General features: G+C 39.1%; 1 protein-coding gene across 2 annotated transcripts in view; it reads left to right on the top strand.

The window, feature by feature from the left end:
- ESR1 (estrogen receptor 1) overlaps positions 1-19,771 on the top strand; it is a 454,084-nt gene extending 434,313 nt beyond the window's left edge. For both annotated transcript variants that reach the window (XM_036767141.1, XM_036767140.1), the window contains 2 exons: positions 8,562-8,745; positions 14,854-19,771. In XM_036767141.1, the coding sequence (XP_036623036.1) occupies positions 8,562-8,745; positions 14,854-15,085 (416 nt within the window). In that variant the 3' untranslated portion in view covers positions 15,086-19,771. The remainder of the gene's footprint in view (positions 1-8,561; positions 8,746-14,853) is intronic.
- The last annotated feature ends 6,290 nt before the right edge of the window (positions 19,772-26,061 follow it).

Here is a 26,061-nt window from a genome sequence, read left to right as displayed (position 1 = left end):
ACTTTGTACAATTTTTCATCAGCTGCCGCTCAGTAATTGAAAAGATTGCATTTGTAAACCCTAGCCTTCAGATTATCCCAAGAATGTGGTTTTGATGCATCCACAACAATGTTAACATGACCCCACTCAAAAAAGTCTAATGGAGATAGATCAGGTGATAGAGCTAGCCAAGCAAGAGGACCTCTTCTGCCAATGCATTAGTCTGAGAAAGTATAATCTAGAAACTGTTACACACACACAATGAATATTACTAGTATGCTCTGTATTGCTAAAATTAAAAATAGGTTCCTCAAAATTCATAAAATTAAATATGTATAAACAAAATTTAAATATCAAAGTTTAAAACTACACTAAGAATTTTTGGTCATTAGATATATCTATATATACTTTTTATATTTCCCATTTCCCACCATCAGTGGCTTTTTAATAGGTCAGGTTGATGGTCTTGCCATTGTAGATGGTATGCTCTTCTTAATTTTATTTTTCATCTTATTTGACATTGATTTTTGCTTTTGTTCATTAACTAACATCAATAGTCTGATTGCACATGGTAGCTAATTCTGATATGACTTCCATATTAGGAACCACTTGCTTCCTAAATGTCAAAGTAAGGTCAATTTCATGTGCTTGCATGTATGATTGGGTTGGTGCAGGGTGGGGTGAGGGTGATGTGATTTGGTGTTTGTCATACCCAGAACTTTCCAACTATTTCTGAAAATTTTTTTTTAAATATGTACAGCATCAAATTTTTGTATAGTCTGTAATAAATCAACAAACATTCATTAAAGACTATGCCAGTCACTATTTTAGGTGCTGAAGATTTAAAAAAAATAGAAAAGGAAAAGACTTAGTCTCTGCATTATTATCATAGTATGCATTATTTCAGAAGGAACACACACACATAAATATTAAGTATATTTAAAATAAATACAAGGTAAGTTTGATAGGAGGAATATACTAGCAACAGAAGGATCAGGACAGGCTTTTAAGGGGGATAACAGTGGCACTGAGCTCTGGAAGGAACTGGAGATTGTAAGAGATTTGGGAGGAGAAGTGAATTACAAGATTGGGGGACAGACCTGTGCAAAAGTTCAGAAAAACTCAGGCAGATAAAATATAACATGATATCATATAATGTTATATCTTATTATAAAGTAGGCTTTTTTGGTTGGAACATAGAGTGTGTTAATAGAAAGAATGTTGAATAAACCTGGAAATGAAGGCTGAACCCAGATTGTTAAGGGCTTTACCTCTTTCATGTCTAATACCTGAACCATATTGTCCAGCACACTTTCTGCCACCTTTCCCTGTGCCCACCTTAGAGTGTCAGAACCACTGTGTATCAGCTTTGATTTAGATGATTTCATCAAATTCTTCACAGAAGTGCTTTACCTCTTTATCTTCTGCAACAGAAGTTGATATATAAGCCACAGTAGCCCTTTTATTTATGCTCATCATGTACATTGTAAGATGAGATGACCAATGTCCTATGAAACATGTCAACATTTTGACCTACTGTGCACCATCATACAAATACTATGAGCTCCTTTGTTTAGTCTTTTAGTGAAGAATCTATTCGTCATCCTTCCACTTTTCTGAAACTTCTTTTTGTTTCCTGGTTTCATTTATCACAAGAATGTCCGTATTGATGTGATTCAATTGTTCCATTAATATTTCATTTTTTTTGGCCTTTGGAAACAGTGTTACATTAGAGGTACCAACTATGAAGTTAATATTCATTAAACTGTATGATTTTTAGTGCCCACTGACCCCTTTCCCACCATTCTACTACTGGCTGTGAGTCATGACAGAATAACCTCATTTTCTTTTGTGGCAGATCTCTTGTTGAGTACCATAGTTTGGAGGAATGGAGATGTTTGCCTATATGACTATCATGCTATTTTTTTGGATAAGATAGACAGAAGTGGGTTAGGTAATGATACAGTTAGTAGGATTCAGAACTAGCTGAAGAGCTTGGCCCAGTGAAAAATCACTGGTGGTTCAATGTCATCTTGGAAAAAGGTTTCTAGTAGGGGGTACTGTTTACTATTTTATCAGTGATTTAGATAAAGGGATAGGTGATAATGCTTACTAGATTTCTAGGTGGCACAAAGCTAAGAGAGATAGCTAAAACATTAAATGATGGAATTAGGATTTTAAAAATTCTTGGTGATTTCATATGTTGGGTCAATCTGACTTTTGAGCCAACCATTCAGCCTCTGTGGGTCTAATTTTCTTTATTTGTAAGATAAGGGATTTGGGCTAGACAATTTTGAAGATGTCTGACAGATCTAAGTCTATAATTCTAAAATGAATTTGAATAGGAGTAAATGTAAGGAATTACACTTGGGTTCAACAAATTAACTTTACAAGAATGAGATTGGGAGACATTGCTAGAGAGGAGTTGATCTGAAAAAGATCTGGTGGTATCAGTGGACTGCAAGCTCAAAATAAATAATGTGATAACTCAACAAAAATAAGTTTGTGTAATTTTAAACAGAATGAAAAGATATATAATGTACCAACTAGGAAGGAGATAGTTCTACAGGGTTTCCCTAAAGTCTGGACACATAGGCAAAACTGCATATTTGGAAATATTTGGAATATTAACAGACCTTAGCTCCCTTGACTTCTTTTTCTGGGGTATGCTAAAGGAGAAGGTGTACTCAATGAAAATCACAGATGCAACACACTTGATTGAATGCATAAAGAGTGAATGTGCTAAAATTGACAGCAATGTGGAGTTATTGCACCAAGTTCATGTGAATCCTGCTGCCATAACCTTTGAGAATCTAATTAGGGTCACCTCAATACCAGCAATAGGAATCAGAGTAGGAATTTATGGAGAGTAGTTAAGTACCTTATCAGTTATATAACCATCCCATTATCCAAGTGTAATATATACATTCTTCCCACCCTCTATGTGCCTTTAGACTTCGAGTAACAATTCTGCTCTCTTTAAGAGTTCAGAAAGGAGAGAGAAAGCAAGAGACTGGGATCATTTCCATCTGGGAGGTCCATGTGGTTTCACTCTATGTTAATGTCCACCACTGGACCTTGTCCTCTAAAACTAACAGATTGTTTCTAAATCTCTCTGCTTTGGCTGCGATATTCAAGATATGTCAAAGCTTAGGCATGTCAGCAATAGTTCAAAAGTGGATAATGACATGCAGATTTTTTCTCTCCTGCTTTTGAACTTGAGCAGCCTTCTGAGTTGCCAAAGCTGGTTTTGTTGTTTGGATATTTCTTAAGGCGCTTACTGTCTAAGCGCTGGCATCTGTGCTGGGGGGAATAACGGTGTAAGCATCCAGGGAAGGTGAAACATCTAAAGTGTGGAAATTGCCAGAAGCCTGTTTTGCTTTTATTCATTAGCACTGGCAGAGAGACTACCTGTAGCATTCTGGGAATTTGGATGTTTTGATTGTTTCTTTAAAATGGCTCTGTGGAATTGAGGGTGGCAGAGGGGCACAACTGGTTAGCTTTTTTTTTTTGTCAGACAGCTAAAAAATGTGATGGCTGCTTTCAACAAGAGTAAAGAAGGTAGATTTTATTATAAGTATATATACGAGGCATGGAAATATCTTCTGATAAGAGAAGTGGATAATAATAATTTCAACTAATATTTCTATAGCATTTAAGTTTGCAAAGCACTTTATATATATTATCTCTTGTTCCTTCACAATGAACTTGTGAGGTTGAGAAACTATGCTTATGTCAGACTGGGACAACAAAAATGGGCCTTTTTTCCTGAGAATATCTGAATTTGATGAGTCAGTGAAGCAAAGCTATTTTTCCAAATTACAGAGGCTATTCCTTAAACACTGTAACTTTAAAATAAATATAAAAATACAAATGGATAAGTATGTAGTAAACATACTATTGACATACATGAGTAAATCCATAGATGGATGGAAACATAAATGAATGAATGAATAAATGGATGAATGGAGGAATAGACAGAGAGACCAACAGAGAAACAGACTAGGCTCTGTGGCCAGGGAAGGACAAGGCTCATCTGTACAAAAGAAAACTCCAATGTCAGAAAGAGCAAGTGCCAAGTCTTGCACTTCCATTGAAAGGAAGCACTATGAAATGTTAGCACCCAGAATGTTCAAGTCAGTACCATGGGCTACAGAGTACTGAGATTAAGGGTAAGCAAATAGAAGGAACCACTTCCAATAGCTTCTAAGCAATTTTATATGAGTAAAACAGCCCTGTACTGAGTTCAGATTCTGATTTTTCCACTATCTAGCTATCATTTGGCAAGCTCCTTTTAACTCTGAGTCTGTTTTCTCAGCTGTAAAAATCTGTTCAACAAAGCTCATATTAAACGCCAGCTCTGAGCAAAGCATGATGAAACAGTAGCTCAGATTAGTAGACTATGTTGGATACAAAGGTGAAAAATGGTATACAAAGGTAAAAAACTACACAGATCCTGACTTCAAAGAACTAGTAATATTGTGATTAGCATATCATGTCCAAATAAATAAATGGACAAATAAATCAATGAGACTCCTCCTAGGGTGTGACGGGAGCAGAGAAAGTCAGGGTGGTATTGTGGATAGAGAGCTGAAATTAGAGTAAATAAGACCTGAATTTAAATCTCATCTTAAACATTAATTAGTTGTGTGACCAGGGGTAAGTCATAACGTCTCTGAGCCTTAGTTTTCTCATCCATAAAATGGATATAATAATCAGTGAAGATTATATCTACCCTCATTAGATCCTACCATTCCCTCAAATTATCACCCTAATTTTCTCCTCCCTTTCATATCCAGACTCCTAAAAAAAAAAACCATTGCTTGCACACATTGTCTCCACTTGCTTTCCTCTTAGCCACTTCTCAACCTTTTGCAATCTGGCTTCTGACCACATGTCATCACTCAACTTAAACTGCTCTCCCCAAAGTTACCAGTAATCTTTGATTTGCCAAATTCAATAGCCTTCTCAACTATGCCATTAACCTCCATCTCCTTATGGATGCTGTCTCATCTCTGGCTTTTCATGATGACATTGTTCTCTTTTAGTTCTCCTTTTTGGCTGATGATTCCTCAGTCTCTTTACTGCTTTGTCATTCATATCATATTCCCACTATAGGCATACACTAAAGCCCTATCTTTAGCCCTTTTCTCTTATCCCTCTCCATTTTCTCTCAGTCACCTTATTGGCTCCCATAAACTTAATTATAATTTCTCTGCAAATGACTCCCAGATCTAAATATCCAGTCAAAAACTCTCTTCTGTACTCCAGTCGTGTATTAGCAGTTGCCTAGTAATACTACTGTACATTTTAAAATGGATGTCCTGTAGGCATCTAAACTCAACTTTTCTAAAACAGAACATAGTATCTTTCCCAATGAATCTTACCCTCTTCCAAACTTCTCTATTTCTATTGAGGGTAGTAATCCTTCCAGCCATCAGGGTTCTTGTCCTTGGCATTAGTCTGAATTCCTTATCTTCTCTCGCTCCATACATCCAATCAGCTGCCATATAGTGTCACTGCTAACTCTACAACATCATTTCATACCCATCCTTTTTGTCTATTCACATAGGACCCCCTTTGTTCAGGCCCTTATCACCTCTCAGTTTTTTCAGTCAGCTTTGATTACTGTTATAGCCTTCTAATTGCCCTCCAGGCCTCATTTCTCCCCATTCTGATCTAACCACTAAAAAGAGATCCCTCAACAGCCTTAAAAGCTTCAGAGAGGCTAAGACAGATACAACCTAAGAAAAAAATTGTGAGTTTTCACAATTAGACCTTTGGTACCCTTGGAGAGAGCAGTTTCAGTTGAGGGGTGAAGTTGGAAGCCAAATTGCAAAGGGTCGAGGAGTGAGAGGAGAGGAAATGGAAGGAGAGGATGTAGACTTTTTCTAAGAATTTAACCGTGAAAGGCAGTAGTTATAGGAATATGCAGTCCTATTTTAGTCAATTATTCTTTTTAACTAGGTATTACTTAGGTCAAGTATGATTGGGTTATGTCCCCCCTGAAACTTTTTTCTCTCTTTCCATCAACATCATTAGCATTCCAGGAAGACCCTTCCCCCCAATCATGTTGATACTGAGTGAGACCTGGTTTCAGGCAAGGGATGGGAAAGGGCTAGTACCCTCCACCTAGAAGGGAAAATGCTGGGAATGTGCCTAACATAGATTTCACCCAAACCAGGCATATCTGAGTGTGGCCACCCCCGCCTGGGAGGGAGGGAAGAGAAGATATTGGTAGAATGCAACTCTGTTCTATATGCATTCTCCTATCCCATGTTCGTAAGCTTCAGATGCAGCCAAATGTTTCTTCTTCCTGACTTGAGTATAATAGAGCAGAATGCAAGGGAAAAGGTTCAAAGCTAAGTTAAGCATCATAGAAAGGGGTGAGAGTTTATTACGATGGTTGTCCCCAAAACAAATAGGACAGGCCTTCTTGCCTACAGGATAAACAAGGGTGCTACTGTTTTCAGCACCACAAGTCCCACTCACAGGAAACCCTATCTGGAATTCCCTTTCACTTTTGGGGAAGCTCACCAAGAGCCCACCAATACCTCCACTCTGTTGCTTGGAGGTGGAAAAATTCCGGACTACTCACCCTCCCTGTGCCCCTTGTCCCCAGGTATCCATACACAATTCAGTTCAAAGGCATTTATTAAGTACTACGCACTGAGTTGTTGTTGTTTTAGAAGGGGGAGACATGAGCACATGTCTGAACCAACAGAATTCAGTCAGTTGAGTGGAAGATGTTGAAGATGCATGAGGAAAAAGGGGAAGATTGAAAAAATATGAGCAAGAAGGTACAAAGGAACGAGGTTGAGGGTACAGGTGGAGGTAATATAGCTATGGGACCATCACTCTTCAACCAAACCCTAGCAATCAAACAGGATGTGAACATGCAAGGTTTTAGGGGAATTTAAATATTAGTGGAGGAGTTAGCTTTGGCACAGGAGAAGACTATGAGGAAGAAAGCAGAGATGGACATGGACATGAAAGATTTGGCAGTTTGGAGAGGAAGAGATGAAAAAACTCATTAGGGATGAGAAAAGTTACTCCCTAGGTTGTTTTGGTCATCACATGTATGTAAAAGGACAGGCATTGGTCACTGAGCATGGATCTATTTTTTATTTATTTTTTTACCAGTGGGTTAAATCTGATCAAAACTCTTTCTCCATAAACTGAATCAGAAAGTTTCAGGCAATTCCTTTGTCTCCCAACACCTGCCAAGTGCTTCCTCATTATAGATTTGATATAGGTGATGTGGATAGTGGATCGACTGCTGGACTTGGCGGCAGAAAGACTTGAATTAAAATTTTGCCATAGATATCTATGTGTATATTTATATGCACAGTACACATGTATAAACAGATCTGCACATCCTTAATCATATGTGTAAATGCACATAAAGGTATATGTATGCATATGTATATACATGTGTATCATGTGTATATACATTCAGATGTGTGCATGTGTATATATTGAGATATGTACACATGTATCTATATCCCTCCGTAATACAGGTCCAATCCTTATTTAATTATTCTATATTCAATCTCTCCACTAAAGTCTTATTGCGATCCTACCTGTGGAATGGAGCTGTCCTTGCATTCCTGAAGATTATGTAGTCCAAACATAAGTTCCAACTGGTGTGGCCAATGCAGGATGTCTTCGAGTATAGGCCCAACAATGGACCGTATTTATTTTGTCATAGGGCCACTAGCTGAGTGAAGAAAGGCTTGATCACCAAAGACTTGGTCACTAGGTGACACTTTTTTTTTTTTTTACAGACACAGCAACTCAAAAAGACTATTATTATAGTGGCGATGGTGTACTGGGTATGGCGGTAAAGGACCTGTGTTTGAATCCTAGACTTGCAATTTATAATCTGTGGCATTTATTAGCTATGTGGCAAGTTAGACTGAGCAAGCCACTTCATTTCTCTTCGCATCAATTTCCTCATGTATGAAATGAGGGGCTTGGATTCCATAGCCTCTAAGTTCCTTTCTAGGTTTAACCCAACGATGCTACATGATCTAAAGTAACTTATTCTTTCTGAGCCTCAGTGTCCTTATCTATAAAATGGACTTGATGACCATTAAGGTCACTTCTACTTCTAGATCTGATAAGGTCTGGAGTGGTTGCCTCCTCACCAATGAAATCTTGAAGACATAAAATACTAGTGGAGCAATGATTACCAGGATGTAAATGAAAGGAACAGAAACAAGACGAAACTGAGCCCTGTGTAATTATAATGACGAACCTTGGGCCCAGAGAAGAGCTAAACCAATGTACTTTCCTCCCTTTTTTGCAGAACTGGAGGTCTATGGGTATGGGAAATTGAAGATATTCTCAAAGTTTGTTGATGTGCCGATTAGCTTTGCTAATAAACTGCGTTGTTCCCCCCCTCTCTTATTTCAAGTGATGGCTTACTAGTAGGGAAGGGAGGAGTGACATATTTGAAAATGAAGGTGATGTAAAATCAAAAGAAATTGATGCAGTTTTTAAATAAAGCCTTGATGTAAGTACCTTTAACCAACCCTAGAGCTCACCTTCTGTTGGATTTTTCTTTCTTTTTTTTCTAGGAATATACACATTTCTCTCCAGCACTTTGAAGTCTTTGGAAGAAAAAGACCACATTCACAGAGTCCTGGATAAGATCACAGATACTTTGATTCACCTGATGGCCAAAGCTGGTCTCTCTTTGCAGCAACAGCACCGGCGCCTGGCTCAGCTCCTCCTGATCCTTTCCCACATCAGGCACATGGGGTAGGACACCTTGGTGGGCTGTAGTTCACTGCCTTGGTATTAGTTGCAGAACTAAGATCTTCCCTCCACTTTTTCCCTTGACAAAAGGCCATTACTAACATGAGAGAACTCTTCTCCCCATGGTCTGTCTTTGCTGGTCTCATATGCTGAGCTGCATGCAGTTGGATTGTAGGCAGCCTGTTGAGCTGCCAGATACTCTGTATTTCTCTATCTTCCTTCATATTGAAGCATAACCAATATCACAGTAATTTAATGATCATTTATAAAGTGTTTACTATAGGCCAACCACTATGCTAAGCACTGGGGGTAGAAAAAAAGGTTAAAAAAAAACATGTCGCCTTCATTCAAGGAACATCACATTTCAAATCCAGCCTCAGGCTGTGTGACCCTGAGTAAGTCATATACCCTTTGTCTGCCTTAATTTCTTCATCTGTGCAATGAGGATAAGAACAAACCTTACCTCACATAATTGTTGGGAAAATAAAATGAAATTTTTGTAAAGGACTTTGTAAAACTTAAAACTCTGTAAAATGCCATTATTATTTTTAATTATTGTAATCCCAACAGGTAAGAAAACATGCAAATAACTATGTATATACAAGACACATACAGTTTTTACTAGAAGACCTAGAAGTAGGGAATAAGTGACTTTTTTTTTTTAAAGACCAGACTTGTGATTTCATTGTTATAAGAGGCTCTAGGTGAGGAAACTCTCTCTCTCAGTACAGTTCAACACTTCGGTAACTTTGAAGTTTTGGAGAGTTGCCTGGGCACTGAGAAGTTAATTGACTTGTTCATGGTCTCATGGCTAGTATGTGTTAGGGCCAAGGTCTTTATGATTCCAAGGCCAGTTATCTAAGAACTACCATGTGTCATCTCTAAAGTCAAATATAAATTCCTTGTTGTGAGTTGAGGTACTTTATTACCTCAATCCAGCCTACATTTCTAGGCTTATTCTATATTTCTCCTTTTTAAGCATTTGACTCTCTAGCCAAATTAGTCACAACACTCCTCTTTTCTTAAATGCATTACCTCCTCACCTCTTGCTTATACAATCTTTTATTTTTCCTTATGTATCACTTTCTACATGAGGTCTTTTTTTGATCCCACCAGTTACCAGTGCCTTTCTCTACCACCATTTTTACATTTCCTTCCTTCCTTCCTTCCTTCCTTCCTTCCTTCCTTCCTTCCTTCCTTCCTTCCTTCCTTCCTTCCTTCCTTCCTTCCTTCCTTTCTTTTTGCATATGTCTTTCATGATAGAATGAAAGTTCCTTGATAGAAGAGATTGTTTTGTTTGTGTCTTTGTATCTCCAGTACCAAGCATAGTGCTGGTCAAATAGTAGGCACTTAGTAAATATTTGATGATTGATCCTGGATATGGCAACCAATAAAGCTGCCAAGCCTAATACTAACCAGACAACCATTAGCTGGCCCATGAGGTATACACAACTGCTGGGAGCACACTCTTTTTCCCTAGACTTTGACCACACATTTGCCACTCTCTCCTCTTTTCACCACTTACATTTGGCTGCTGTCTTTCAGAAAGTCCTAGAATGGTTAGTCACTCCATTGACATCGATATTGACAGAAGGAAACCCTATGTCATCAGAATAAAGCATATATTATATCAGAAGGTGGCAGTAGCCTGTTCTGAGCTATAGGTCCAAAAAGTCTTCCTCTCACAGTTCCCAGGGAATGAGTGAGATACAACTGCGATGAGTGAAGATTACAACTGGTCAGAAGTAAGGAGGGCATTTTAATTCTTCATTGTAGACTCCAGAAAAGTTGGAGAAGTTCAGCAGTGATGGAGATACAAGGGAGATAAACCCATTTGGGTAGAATATTTTATATGTATTGTTGGATTACCATGAGGAGAATATCCTAGAATCATAGCTTCTTTCCTCCTTTCCAGAAACTCTGTAGAAAAGGGGCAAAGACTTGTCCGTTTGACTATCCTGGAAAAGAGAGAAAACATTATTTAGGCCTTGCCTTTCAGTATCCCTAACGCCAATTAGATTGTTAGCTCCTTGAGGACAGAGACAGTGTTGTAAACATCTCTGTAAGCTCCATAGTGCCTAACATAGTGCTTTGCGTATGGTAGGGGCTCAAATCATCAACGTTGAATAAATGACAATCCACTTCAACCCTGAGGTCCTTTTCTGAGCTGTGTCTTAAGGAAAATATGGAATCTACCACCAATGCTTTCTGCTATGCAATGGGGAAAGAGCCTCTTTTGATTCCCAAAGAATTTCTGAGAGAAGGAAGAAAGCCAGCTGAAATCCAAGAGGTGAAAGCAATCAATCATAATAAGCTCACACTTACATAAAGATTTCTTCATAACAATGATATAAGGAAGCTACTACAGGCATCATTATCCCCATTTTACTGATTAAACAGAGGCTCAAAAAGGTGACTTAACCACATCTAAGGTAATGTGTTTAGTTCTGGTAACCACATTTTGGGAAGATCATTGACAAGCTGGAGTGCATCCAAAGGAGGATAACAAAGAAGGTTGGATTAGAGCCAATGTTATTTAAGAATTAGTTGAAAGAAATGGAGATAATTAGCCTAAGGATGACTGAAGAGGGACAAAATGGCTGTCTTGAAGTGTTTCCACATGCCATGTTGCCATTGCCACATGAAAGAAGGATTATTGAGAGTTTATTCTACTTGACCTCAGGGAGCAAGAATAGTTACAGTGGGTGGAAATTACAGAGAGAGGTTTCAGGTTGATGTAGCAATTCCTAACAAGTAGAAATACTGAAAAGTGGAGTAAGCCATCTCAGAAGGCAGTGGGTTCCGTGTCAGTGGAGGTTTTCAAGCAAACCACTTATTAAGGATATTGCAGAAGTGATTCCTGTTTACCCCAATCACTTTTAATATGAGGACTCCTCTTTAACATAAAAAAAAATTCACAGCCTTCCAATAATAAGAATTGCATTTTTAGTACTTGTTGACTGAGAAAATGTATAATGGCAAAAAGCCACTACAAATCTAGTAAGATTTTGAAATGAATTTTTAATCAAAATATAATCTACATAGATCTGAAAAAGAGTGATACACATATTTGCTAGACATGTATAGTTCAGAATATTTGCTTTTCCATGTATTCATCATACAAATGGATGCTCCTTCAACTATAAAATGAGGGGTTGGATAAGATGGCTTCTGGAGTCTCTTCCACTTCTTATTTGATTTGATTATCTGATTTGAAGGTCCACAGTTCCCAAGTCTGCATTTGACAGCCTGGAGAGTGCTGGATTAAATGACCCCTGAGGTCCATATTAATTTTGAGGGAAAGCCTATGGTCTTAGACCAATAGAGAAGGGAGAGGCTGTTTTCTTCAGCACAAATTTCTAACTCTGGTGAATCCCAGCTTATTTTGCTTCTATTGATAAGGGGTACTGGGAAGGGATGGAGTAGTTGGGGGAAGGAGGATCACAACTAAATATTCTTTTCCAAAATATACCTTTTGAGACATTGACCTCAGCTTTGAAAGAAGTACAATTTTTTTCTTCCTTACACTAAAATAGGAGTATGGTGGAAACAATGTGGGTATTTCCTGTTTGTTTTCTGGAAGGGCAGCTTCAACACTATTAATGCCTTCCTGGAACTTTTAGAGTCAGGAATTAAACTTGTGTCTTCTTTGGTATAGGTAACTGCTGGAAGAGGAAATTTCCTTTACCAGGGGAAGTTGGCATCTTTTCTTCAATTACTAGTCTCAGAGAGTTGCCTAGGATTCAGAAGTTAAGTGGTGTGCCCAGGCTCACATAGCCAGTATGTGTCAGAGGCAGGACTAGAAACCATCTTTTTGGCTCCAAAAGCCAGGCTGTTTCTCTGACCTTTTTGTTGTTGGTTAGTCCTTTCAGCAGCATCCAACTCTTTGTGACCCCATTTGGGATTTTCTTGGCAAAGATCCTGGAGTTGTTTGCCATTTCCTTCTCCAGTTCATTTTGCAGATGAGTGACTTGCCCAGGGTCACACATTGTCTGAGGCCAGATTTGAACTCAGGAAGATGAGTCTTCCAGACTCCAGGCCTTGCACCATTTAGTTGCCCTCTCTGGCTCTTTTAAATGATACCGAATTAGTTGGTTACATGATGTAGAGTCTTACTCTAAATGCAACCTTTGTTCATTCCAAATACAGCTTATAAGCAAGGGGATTATGGAGTCGGGAAATATGGGTTTAGGAATTTTTGCCAGAATTCTATGAAAAGCCACAAACAACCAGCACTTACCAGAAATGTTTAAAGCCTTAAATGTTATGATATGAAAGAAAATGAAATAGTATTTTGATGACCATCTAGCCTACAAACTATGTTGGATTTCAACTTGACCCCTATCATACACAGTTTCTTGAAAACCTGACTGTGAATGAGATTCATTAGCTTGTACCAGGAAGAAAGTTTCAAGGCCCAGAAGGCATTTGACAATACTTTAATTAAAATGACAAAACAAAACAATTTAGGAAATTGAATTTCAGCTGATGGGGTGATAACACTTTGGTTCTACTTTTCAAAGGCACCTTTCTAGTTTCTTGCCAGATTTTTGACAATTGGTAACACATATACTTTCTGCTCTATTTTATTGTTGTTGTTCAGTCATTTCAGTTCTAACCAACTCTTTGTAACCCCATTTGGGATTTTCTTTGGGGTTTTGAGTGGTTTTCCGTTTCCTTCTCCAGCTCATTTTATAGATGAGGAAACTCAGGCAAACAGGGTTAAGTGACTTGCCCAGGGTCACCCAGCTCAGGTCTTCCTAACTCAGGCCTGGTGCCTTACTTTACCACCTAGCTGTTCTATTATCCTGATGCCATTTACCACAGAGACCTCTAAAGATTAGCTATAAAAGTTTCTTGATTGGATTTCTTTTGTAAGGAAAGAGTAGAAAAGGGAGACGAGATGATTTACTGATTCAGGATTCATTAGTTCTCTTTCCCAGTAACTTAATGATGGAATGGCACAGAGTTAAAAAAAAAAAACAAACACATTTGTTATGCTGTTACTATGTACAAGTACTGTGTTAGGGGCTGGGAATACATACAAAAAAGCTGGATGGTTACTACTCTCAAAGGACTCACATTCTAATTATGGAAAACTACATATACTGGAGAAGGAAATGGCAAACCACTCCAATATCTTGGCCAAGAAAACCCCAAATGGGGTCACAAAGAGTTGGACACAACAGAAACTACTAAACAGACAAACTATATATACATACGTGTGTGTATATATATATATGTATATAATATATATGTATGTATACACACACATATATGATAGAAGGAACTCATTTGTAATGACTTGGCTCATGGAATAAACTCAGGGTTCCATACTGAGGTAGGTATCAGTCATAGCAGCTACAGAACTCATTGTGGGCCTTGTCTCTCTTTAAAAAACAGCAAACAGTGCAGAAGAGTAGTTAAGTCTGATGCCTGGTTACATCAATAGCTCCTACAGCTTTTTCCACCATAACTAATAGGAGGAAAATTTGGATATCCAGGGATTGTAGGGTGAGAAAGAAGAAATGGCACACAGATAAGGCATAGACTAAAAATCTTGGAATCCTTGGATGACCTTCCTCTCTCTGTTGTAGTAGAGATGATCTGATGGAGAAGGAGGGAGAGTGGGGAAGGGAGAGAAAGAGGGAGAGAGACAGAGAAGGAAAGTCAGAGATAGAAAAGGGGGGAGGAGAGAGAGAATAAAGCATGTATTTACTATGAGCCAGGTTCTACATTAAATTCTAGGAATACAAATACAAACAAAAAATATACAAATACACATACATTAACACACAAACCAAATACAAACACTCAAGGATCTTAAATTCTAATGACCAAAGATAATATTTAAAAGGAATTTGAAAAGCTGAGTGGTAGGGGAATCAAAAGGGGTGGTACCTAAAAGGTCAAGGTGAAAAAAAGGAGTTAAGGGCTTGGCCAGGTCTGAAGACAGACTAATAGAGGTAACTTTGGCTTTCCTTTTTCTACTCTTGGCTAGCTGGTCTATAGCAGACACTAAATACGTCTTGTTAATTCATTGATTAATTGATCTGGGTGGTTGCTGAGCTAAAGTCCTAATGGTCAATTTGTTTCCTTTTGAAACCACAGCAACAAAGGAATGGAGCACCTTTACAGCATGAAATGCAAGAATGTGGTCCCACTCTATGACCTGCTCCTGGAGATGCTGGATGCTCACCGTTTACATGCGCCAGCAAACAGAGGGGGTGTTCCTATGGAGGAAGACAACCAGAACCAGCTAGCAACTGCGTCAACTTCATCGCATTCCTTGCAAACCTATTATATCACAAGGGATGAGGAGAGTTTCCCCACCACAATCTAAGAACTCCTGAGTCCCAAATCCCAAGAGGTCCTGAGAATCCCAGCAGCATAATACCTACTTCGTGCATCACTTAAGCTGAATAATATCATATAAACACACTCCAGTATACATTCATCACCAGTGATTTTGAATATGAGTGGCCATTCATTTGCTTGCTACCATTCTCAACAGCAAACATTCAGTTGTTGCAAATAGCCAACAGGGATTCCAGGGCCAAGTTACTTGTAATTTTTTGCAATGGCTCTTTTTACCCCCTTTGCTGCATTAATTAGCTTAAGGATTCCTGTAGCTCTTTGTGACTGAGCTCAGCCTAAGAGTTGGGTCTCAATTGGCCCTTTGCTTTAAAGCCATGTTGGAGCCCTGACCTAGGAGGGAGGCAGGTAACAATTCTGTTAAACACATGTCTTTTGCTGGCTGGCTCTAAGAATGAGCCACTCACAAAAATTTCAGCTAGGTTCTTTAACTGCTGGCTTAGGAAAGGATAGGTCATGGGTTCACTATAGCCTACTCTTGTATTCCTATAGAAATGTATCGTTTTTATTAAAGTCATATTCTACAGCTTTTGCTCTATTGCATGGTGATAGTAAAATGTTCCTGTGATTATCTGTTTCCACTGTAGCAATACAAGATACATCCAGTCTTATATGTTGATCCTCTTTGCCAAAGCTCTGTGGGCTTAATGCATCAGATGCTAGGGCTTGCTGAGAACTGCATCTTTGAAGACAGCGTTCTAGAGGATACATGCATTGCATTTGAGGCAGTGGTCTCTGGTTAATTCATGCTTGCCATTGCCAATAGTTACAGGCAGGTTTGTCCCTATTCACATACTAAACTCCTCCTCCCATTTTTTTTTTGAGTAGTCTAAACCTTCTTAATGACTTTTAATGAAAATGGTGGGAGGTTGGCCTCAGGACCTGCCCTAGCGTGGAGTCTCATCTACTGGTCCAAGAGCTCCAGGTGAACAATTTGGATTTTTATGAGTAACAAAAGTCTTCTCTCATGTAGATTACCTCCTGGCAGTGTGTGAGACCCCACAGAAGGTACTCATTAGGCCAGAGATATCTAGATGACTAGTTACAAAATGCTATGTCTTAGGCATTCTAAGGTTCCAGGAGAGAGAGGGAGAAACAGACAAAAAGGAAGGGTATCAAGATGAGCAACTGTACCTGCGTGGCAATCCTCAGCCACACATGGAATAGTTTTCTGAGTTCAAACCCAGCACTAGGGTTGCCCAGTCACCAGTGGGCAAGTTCATTGTTCCTTACATTTCTCCAACATTTACCTTAGGCAGGTTCTGCTTGGGTTTTAATGGTCTTGTCTTGTCAAGAGAGGAGGTACTGGCCTTGCTGTGTCCCCAGAACACTTAGCCTGTAAGGACTGTTTATTAAGTTAGTACTTCTGGTATGGGGAGGTAGTGCCCAGGTAGTCAGGCTGAAGGCTTAGATGCCTAAAGCTAAATCATTTGAAAAAGAATGGGAGGGCTGGCCAAAATTTTATCAATTGTATTTCCCTGGTTCCCCCCCCACCTAGTTCAGCCTAGAAGAAGTCTTCTCCATGGCCCACTTTGTTTCATAAGCCAAGAATGGGAAGTTAGCCCAGGGTCACAGGAATCCTTCTAATTAAATTAAAAAAGAAAAGGTCTCCCAACCCTAGGACAGCCCTTCCAGAAACTGTTCCCTCATCAGACTGCAGCATGAGGGATTTTCATTTCACAACAAATAGGACACATATGGACCCAGGGCACTAAAAAAACCATTTGCTGTTAGCCACCTTCCTCCCTAATAGGCCCATAGTCTAAGATTCAAAACAGAACTGAGAGATTACTTGGCAAATCACAACTAGGATCAGCTGCTTGGGATTCTCATCATATATGTAGTATGTAAAGCAAATTAAAGTGTGTTCATTTCCAGGCACCCAGTGTGAGCCGTGATGGAAGTGTTGGGAAATGGAGAGGGACAAAACAATGTTGATTTCTGGTATATGTATGTGCATTTAACTTTCTGGGCAATTTTACTTGTCTACATCACTAATTTGTTCAGAAAATATATTTTTTCTTTTTTTTTGTCATTTTGTGGGGAAAAAAAGCACCTTATATAGTGTAATATATTTTTAAAATTGCATCACTCGCTTATCAGACGATTGAATGTAGCGATTGTGTTCTAGATTTTGGTTGACTGGGTTACCATGCAAAAAACCAACCAACAAAATGTTTAGCTGTTAGATCCTCTTCAAGCTACCTTATCATGTATGCCATCATTTAAGGCCTGGTGATTGTTCATTTACATGAAAATCACATTTCATATCAACTTTTATAACCATAATAGACAAAAGCAGCATGAATCTCGGTGCCTATTGACAGATGTTGGAAGGTGGTCAATTTCATGTAGCAGAGCCTAGACCTGAGAAGGAAGACTATTCAGGGCAGCTAATTTTGCTTTTACCAAAATATTAGTAATGATATTTCTGGACAGTAGCCATTGGGATGGTGGATTCTTTTTAATATTTATACTTGGATTTCCTTTTTAAAAAAATAAAAAACAAAAACAAATAAAAAAAAAGCTACCCTAGGACTATAGATGACTTAATTCCAGCTGAAACCAAACAGAAATAGAGTGGAGGATTTTACTTAGCTCATCCAAAGAGTTTATATTCATGTCAAGATCCCACTAAGCTCAAGACGGGAAGAAAAAAACTGGATGGACTCAATATTAGCCTGCTATGTCTGAGTCTTGAACAATTTTAGAAATTTCTTCCTGGCCTTAACTGAAATGGCAATTAGTGAGTGATTGACAGTTAGCTTAGGCTGCTCTTCCTTACTCAGGCATGTGCTGGAGATCCATTGTTTGTAGTTTTCTTTCTGGGGAAATTTATCGGTGGAAAGGTAGGATCTACTTCTTCATTTTCTTTTGGGGTACAATACAATGATTGTCAACTGCCTAATGCTTTCTAGGACAGGTTAGTAAAATGTACACTAAGAGTTTGCCATCAAAACTCTGCCCCATAAACTACATTCAGATAACTTGATCAAATGGACAATCATGTAGAAAATGGTAGTTTTAGGGCTTTTAGAAATAGGGAAGGAAGAACAGGACTTACTTCAGACAGGTGAGACATTTTCTGGAGAAATAAAGCTAAGTAAGAGCTGGACTGCATTTTTTCTTAACCACAGTCTAGCTATGGACTAATAGGAGTGATAGTTTAGTGATATTGTAGAGTAACAAGAGGGTATAAAGAAACCCAAATCCAATACCCAATATTCATTGCTATAGCCAGCCCTTGAGGAAAAGCAGTCTTTGATTTGATTTGCCTCATCCACTTTTAAAGAAAGCTAAAGCTTGCGTCCTTACGAGAGAGAGGGAACACACACACACACACACACACACACACACACACACTCACACACACACATACATGCACATTTATAATTCAGCTTTAAATACATCAATGTGACATTGGTTTTCCCCTTGTTTTATTTTGTTTGGAAAGAGTTGGTTTGTGGGAAGGACAGCTCTTATACCGAAATTCCTATTCATTAGAATGACTATACTGTAAACCATTGTCTAATGTGCTAAATGAAAGTTATTTATTTAGGATTTATACTATGCCCACTTCCAAAAAGGATTTGAGGCAGCATCACTTGAAATGAAACAATCCACAACAATTTTCCATTCGTAATGACTTTCCCAACTCTGACATGTCTATTTTCAGGACCTGCCCATTCTCAAAAAATGAGAGTAAGTGGCTATGGATGCTATGATTGATGTCTTATCTATCCACTGGCAAATTTGCAAAGGGAAACTAGCCTCTTCTTTTTGTGTGAAAAATCCATCTGGTCATTATATGCTTTGACTCATTGATCATTGTTCTATTTTGAGCAAGTTCTGGGAGTTGGATGCATATCTTATTGCATACATTTCTTTGCCAGTATCCCAGAAATTTAATATATTTTCAACTGGAGTCAAATGAATTAAATTGTGGGTACCAAATATCCATCTTTCCATTATTGCAATTTTCTTCTTTTTCCAGCTGGATTTCTGTCTTAATTAAAAATGTGGGCTATTTTTAAGTCATTGGAGATTATTTTCTAAGTGATCGCTGCCTTTATTAAGCATTTCAATTTTGCACTCTTTCAGAGATTAAAAAAAAATTTCTATTATCTTTTTTGCATCCAAATGTGCCTGAACTTTTAGAATATGTAAATGCTGCCATGTTCCAAGCCCATCCTCAGTGTGTATGTGCTGCACAGCAGGGCACCCAGAAAACCAACACACAATCCCCACTAGAAACCAGGTGCCCCCAACAACTGACCCCTCTGTGAATGAAGAGAGGTCCTTGGTCACAGAGACTTGAATTAACAAACGACTTTAAGCCAGTCTATGTCTCTCACAGCTTCAGATAACGATGATTTTTTTTTCTTTTGGTACACTCTACAGTCTTTCCATGTAGAGTCTTTGTTTTATGGGAAGAGGCTCAGCTGCCATGAGGTGTTGGCTGGATTATTCTGCTCTTTCGCTGATGCATACTGTTTTTTGATGTAATTTTGCTTCATTGCTGCCTTGCTTTGTTAAATGAAACACACATGTAAACCTCTTTTGCACCTTTAAGAAGTAAAGAATTTGGTGGGATACCCAAGAACCTGTAGACAATTTTCTCAATCTCTTTGATGTTCAAATAAACAATTAAACAGAAGCAGCTCAGTTTGGTTTGCACTTGTTCTTCTTCTTGCTAATAGCTCAACCCTCCTTTTTAACCCCTTCCTGCTAGCAATATATGAGTGTGATATACCCGGATCTAACTCTAGTTTCCAGTGAATAAGAACCACCCATTTTCCCAGCCCTGCCTGTGATGTGGTGGGACTTGGGAAGAGGGCTCTGGATTATTGCAGTCTGGTGAGGCAGTGGATTGTGGGAGATGTGGGAAAGAAGTGATTCATCCAGTCCATAAGCTTCTCCATCATAATCCTTTCTTCCATATAGACTTATCAAGCTTCAGGTTTCCTTCTTGTGACTTCTCTTCCAAACTCCCTTTCATAGTCATTTTATTGACTCAATTTTAATTCGTTAATTTAATTTGTATATTCTCCCAGGTATTATTATTACTAAAATAGCTAACCTTATATAACACTTTAAGGTTTGCCAAATATTTTATACATATGATTTCATCTGAGTGTCATATCAACAATGAGGTAGGTGCTATTATTACCTCCATTTCATAGGTGAGGAAACTGAGACTGAGAGAGGTGAATTGACTTGCCCAGGGTTGAATAGCTGATAAATATCTGAGGCTGGATTCAGCCCCAAGTCTTCTGTTGTGCCTCCCTTACCTCTACAACCCTGTCTCCCAGGGACAGTCCTGGGTTGTCACTCTCTAGGGACAGGCTTATATCCATCCACACGGAGTTGGCTTTGCTGCTGCATAAGGCTTGGAATCTCTTTGAGTCTTTCTTTTTTTTTTTTGAGGGGGGAAGGCAGGGCAATTGAGGTTAAGTGACTTGCCCAAGGTCACACAGCTAGTAAGCATGTCAAGTGTCTGAGGCTGAATTTGAACTCAGGTCCTCCTGACTCCAGGGCCAGTGCTCTACTCACTGCGCCACTAACTGCCCCGAATCTCTTTGAGTCTTGATGGGAATCTTCCAAAAAGGTTGCTTTTCAGTTTAACCAGGATGAGTAGCATGAACATTATCACTGTTGCAGTGTATTTCTTCTGGTTCTCAGGAATCGTATATACCACTTTCTGGTGAAAGCTCAGGAATTTGACATATCTAATGGATGATGAGTAGATTTAATTCAGAATTGATGGAATTTCCATATCTGCAGCTCCTTTTCACCATTATGGCTTGTGTGGGGTAGCCTTGCAAAATTAACATCTCACTGCTTTAACTTAGTCAAAGTAGTATGCACACCTTAGGTAATTTGAACTCAGAATTGTCTATTACCACACATACTTTGCTTGTCTCTCTGGTAGATAGGCAGCAATCCAATGGATGTCTGCCTTACGTAGCTGGGGGAATTATATCTGAAGATCAGGGCTCAAACTAAAGGCTCAAGCCTTTTCGATATTGCAGCAGTGGGGAAAGGGGAAGGAGAGAGGCTGATAGAGCCCCAGGGCCTTTGTAATGTTCCTTCCCCTCTGTAAGATCCAGTTTCCTAAGCTATAAAATGAGGTTAGATTTCTCCAAGGTCCTCTTTCGCACTGGACCAGCTGAAAAAGCCAGTGTGATTTTGGGGCTGTATTAAGTTGTAGCTTTTAGGAATAAAGAGATGATAAGCAAGGCTATATTCTGTCCTGACCAGACCACATATAGAATATTGGGGCCAGTTCAGGGCATCACACGTTAGCAAAAACAATGATACATTGTTAAAAAAAATTTATAAAAAAGGATAAATAATGGCAACCAAGATGGCAAAGGGCCTTGAGTTCATGTCATATGAGGAGTGATTTTTAAAAGTGGGGATGTTCATCTGAAGAAAAGAAGACTAGGGGTGGGGGGAGGGGGCTGGCAGAGTATGAGATGGGAGAATGATTGCTATCTTCAGGTGATGAGAGTTCTGTATCTAGAGTCAGAGCTGGACTTGAAACCTGGCTCTGACACTATATGTGAATTTGGGTGAGTTGTTTCACCTGTCTCAGTCAGGATTATACAAGACCAGAGGTATCAAACACATGGTCTGTGGGCCACCACAGTTGTACCCCCAGTGTGATCCAAACCGGTTTAAAATGTAATCGGAAAATATTCTGCAAAAAGAAAAAAGGAAAAGAAAATAAAGCATAGATATGTAGTTTTCTAAGTCTATATGGAACATACTGAGATCCTTACATATGGTTTACTGGCCCCCATTTCTATTTGAGTTTGATACCACTCCACTAGATGATGGTTGAAGTCCGTTTTCACCTCTAACACTTTGAGTTAGTAAGTAGTTATGTACTAAGTACATAACCTGCCATGATAATTACATGGAAAGACAGTATGTATTTGGGTTTTTAAGCTCTGGTAAATTTGTTTCTCCTTCCCAAAATAAGTTTTATTGCCTTATAGTCCTGCTACATTTACACAATTGGCACTTTTCAACCACTCTGCTACAGGAGATGGCCTGCTCCCATCAGTTAATGAGCTTTTGAAACAAAGAAATAAGTGGGCTGGAAGATGTGATCTAGCCTAACCGTCTGCTTTGCCAGTTATCCCAGATAGAAGAAAAAATTTGCCATTCTCAACCCCATTGCCCTATTTGGTCTTGAGTGAATCAACAGGTTTGGGGCAGAGATGTGGAGAGCAAAGTGATAAAAGGAAAGGGGAGTCAATTAACAAGTATTTATTAAGCCTAGACCAGGGCAGAGCCAGACAAGTCCTGAGAGAGGAGAAAAGTAATCCATGGAAAGAGGCCAACAGGAGCACATGTTATCCAATTGCTAAACTGAATGGTACAGAAATCTTTGCATTTATATTCTAGATGTCCCTAATTCAGAAAAAAAAATACACTTAGGTGTTGAGGGGCCACAGCAGCTCTTGGTTTCCTAAGTTATACCTTAGGACCTTCTCTAGTTCTTAGCCCTTTTCTCTTCCCTGCCAAGTCCCTGTCAATATTATGGAGACGAAGTAAGGGAAGATTTCTGTATGTGCCTTGGCAGAGAAAGTGGCTCTATTTCTAGGCACCGATGTTTAGGGTTTCGAACTCATTAACAACTGTTCCAGGATCAGAGCTTGATGACACTTTAGACATGCATTCACCCCTCAGCTCATCTCTATCCAGCCCTCTCCCAACCCTCCCATGTGCCCAACAACACAAGGGAAAGCCTTTGAGAAAAAAGAGAGATTTTAGACCATTGCCATGGTGTTCATTATCTGGGATCCATAGGAGTAAGATCATAGAATTTAGAGCTGGCAAAGACCCTAGAGATCATCTAATCCAGACATTATTAACCCAGAGTCCACAAATATCTCCCCCCCCTACCAATGTATTTGTACATACTTTAGGGGATCTATAAACTTGGATGGGGGAATATAACATTTGTATTTCAAAAATTGGTTTAGTAAGGCCATGACAGAAAAAAAAATGTTACTGACTCCCTCATCTAATCTAATCCATTAATTTTGCAGAAGATGGCTGTGGGGCCCACATAGCTTTAATGACTTTTCTAAGGTAGTAGGATTGAGATTCAAACCCCAAATCTCTACCTCTCTGCTCTTGCTATGAAAAGCACTGTAGATCAAAAGCACCAGTTAGGACTTAAAGGGAAGCAGGCTGGGAGCTCATAAGCATCTATGTTCTTTTTTAATACTTCAAAGATCCAGGATTCCATTATCATGTGTCCTCTCCCCTGAAGGTAGCCCACATCATCTCTACAACCTGAAAGACAGACTTCAAGTCTGGCAACCAAAAAATTCACCAGTTTCTCCTGCTGCCAATCTAGAGATAAGCAGCCCCAAACTTAGCAAGGATGATCATTTATTCTAGCAACATGCTCAAAGCCCTTTCCAGCTAGGTTTAGCCCTTCCCGAGCTTGTACTCTGCGGACAAAACCTTCAAGAACCCAAATTAACTACAAAGGACATATGAAGGAAGACGCTTTCTACATCCATATTGCCCTGGATTGGTTGGCATAGGGTGGGTGTAGGGTGAGGAGTTCCTGTTTCTGTATCCTTCAACGGAAATACCTTCAAGGTCTTCTAGGCCACTACAGCAAATAAATGCATTCCTAGCGCTAAAGCCTGTGTGTTTGGGATCAATAGAAGTATGTATAGAATTATTTTACACACACACACACACACACACACACACACACACACACTCTGCACACACACAATTTGTGTCTGATGGTATCCATCTCCAGGGTAGGGGGGAGGAGAGGGAGAGAAGGAAAAAAAGGAAAAAAAAATTATATGATAACTTTATTATATATGTAAAAGGAATAGTAAGTTGTACATAATGGATTTGCAGTTTCATGTGCAATCATCCTTTTTTGATATACTAAAATGCTTGCTTTATTCCATAAATTAAGAAGAAAATAAATTTAAAAAATTTTTAATTAAAAAAACCCCAATTTAGCCTATAATATAATGGGGCACTGGAGCTTTCATCATAGATTTAGAACTGGAAGGGATTTAAGAGGTTCTTGCATTTGGCCCCCTCATTTTACAACATGGTTTTGCTGCTAAATATTTAACAACACGCTCTCTGAGATGAGCAGGGGGTATGCTAGTAAATAATTAACAACCAGCTCTGAGAAAGAAAAGTATGCAAGACATACTTTTAAGTTCATTTGCACTATTAATATTTTCTCCATTGCTTTCTTGTCTAGATAATCAACAAAACAATAAATTAAGCCCTGATTTGTAGCAGTTGCCTTCTGTGTTATAGATCTCACTGAATATTTAACAATTATGAGCTGGTTTCAGCATACTCTCAAAACTGAAGCCTGGAGAGATTAAGCAATTTGCCCAGGGTCACACAACTAGTAAGTATTTGAGATTAGTAAGTATATTGAGATTTGAACCCAGATTTTCCTAATTTGAGGCGCATTGCTCTGCTACACCAGAGGTGTCAAACATATGCAGACCAACAACAGTCCCAAGTGCTGCTGGAACCAGATTAAAATGTAATTGGGAAATATTGAACACAATCAATAAAAATACAACAGAACATAGATAATGTTAATATATAGTTTTGTAAGTCAATATGCTGCCTGCAAGGATCCTTATGTATAATAGAGAAGCCCCCATTTCTACCTGAGCTTGATACCATGGGACTATACCAATGTTTTAAAATACATACTTGAAAAAACATATGCCTATATACATGCATGTACATATACACATATGATACATTTACATATATATGATATATAGTCCATATATACATATGTTGTTGTTGGTCCATGTCCAACTCTTTGAGACCTCATTTAGGGTTTTCTTGGCAGATATATTAGACTGGTTTGCCATTTCCTTTATTAGCTCATTTTACAGATGAGGAAACTGAGGCAAATAGGGTTAAATGGCTTACCCAGGGTCAGATGGCTAGTAAGTATCTCAGTCTGGATTTGAACTCAGACTTCCTGACTCCATTGTGCCACCTAGCTGCTCCAAGATCAATACATACATACATAAACACATGACTGGATGAATACCCTGGCCAGATTGTTGGGGGTAGTTTCCAAGGGGAATCAGTTTCCTTCAAGGAAGAATTTCTGCTTATCTTCCTCACCCTTATCTATGGGACAGGTGGCTACGAGGACTCTTGAGGTGGTCAGGGTTGGTTCTATACTTTCCTGATCCTCATTTAGGGAATGTAGCTCACTGTCATCAGATGCCTTTTCATTAGGAAATCAATTGTTGGGGGAAAGGCTTATGAACCAGTAAACATGTTCATGGCTGCCTGAAGCCATTGCCTGCATTCCTGATTGATAGAATCCTAGTTGAAAGCTTGGCCTTTAAAAATATAAAAGAAACATCCCTGGAATCACCACCAAATACAGCATAGAGATAAATGGGAGAAAAGAAAAGGGACAAGCCTAAGGAAAGGGAGGGAAAAATGTCCATTGTCCATGATTTTGCTTCAGCCACTCTGCCTGAAACGGGAATCCCTCCCCAGGCTGTGTGCTGGGTCTCTGGCCCACACTTGAAGGATTTGAGTCCTGGTGAAATCAATTCTCGCCATCCCTCTTCACCACATGGGCCCCAGTCCTTGCAGGACCTGGTTCATCCACAGCAGCCTCTGGGGCTCATGCAGTAAAAGTAAGGCCTTTTCTTCCAAATGGAGTAAGAGGGCCGCCTTCAGTCTTCACTGAGAGCAGGCTTTGCCTCCTTGAACACAAATTACAATCCTATTGATACTGTTTTCAAGCTTATAGTTTAAAACTGGTAGTTTCTCTTCTTGAAAACAAACAGACAAATGAATCATAACAAAATGTAGGGTTTGGGAAGCTTGCCCTGGACTGGTTGTCATAGGGTGGGTGTAGGGAAAGGAGTTCTTGTTTCTTCA

This window comes from Trichosurus vulpecula, chromosome 7, assembly GCF_011100635.1.
Source record: "Trichosurus vulpecula isolate mTriVul1 chromosome 7, mTriVul1.pri, whole genome shotgun sequence".
Lineage (NCBI taxonomy): Eukaryota > Metazoa > Chordata > Mammalia > Diprotodontia > Phalangeridae > Trichosurus > Trichosurus vulpecula.
The sequence above is the reverse complement of the archived record's forward strand: the minus strand, read 5'-3'. Positions and strand labels throughout refer to the sequence as shown.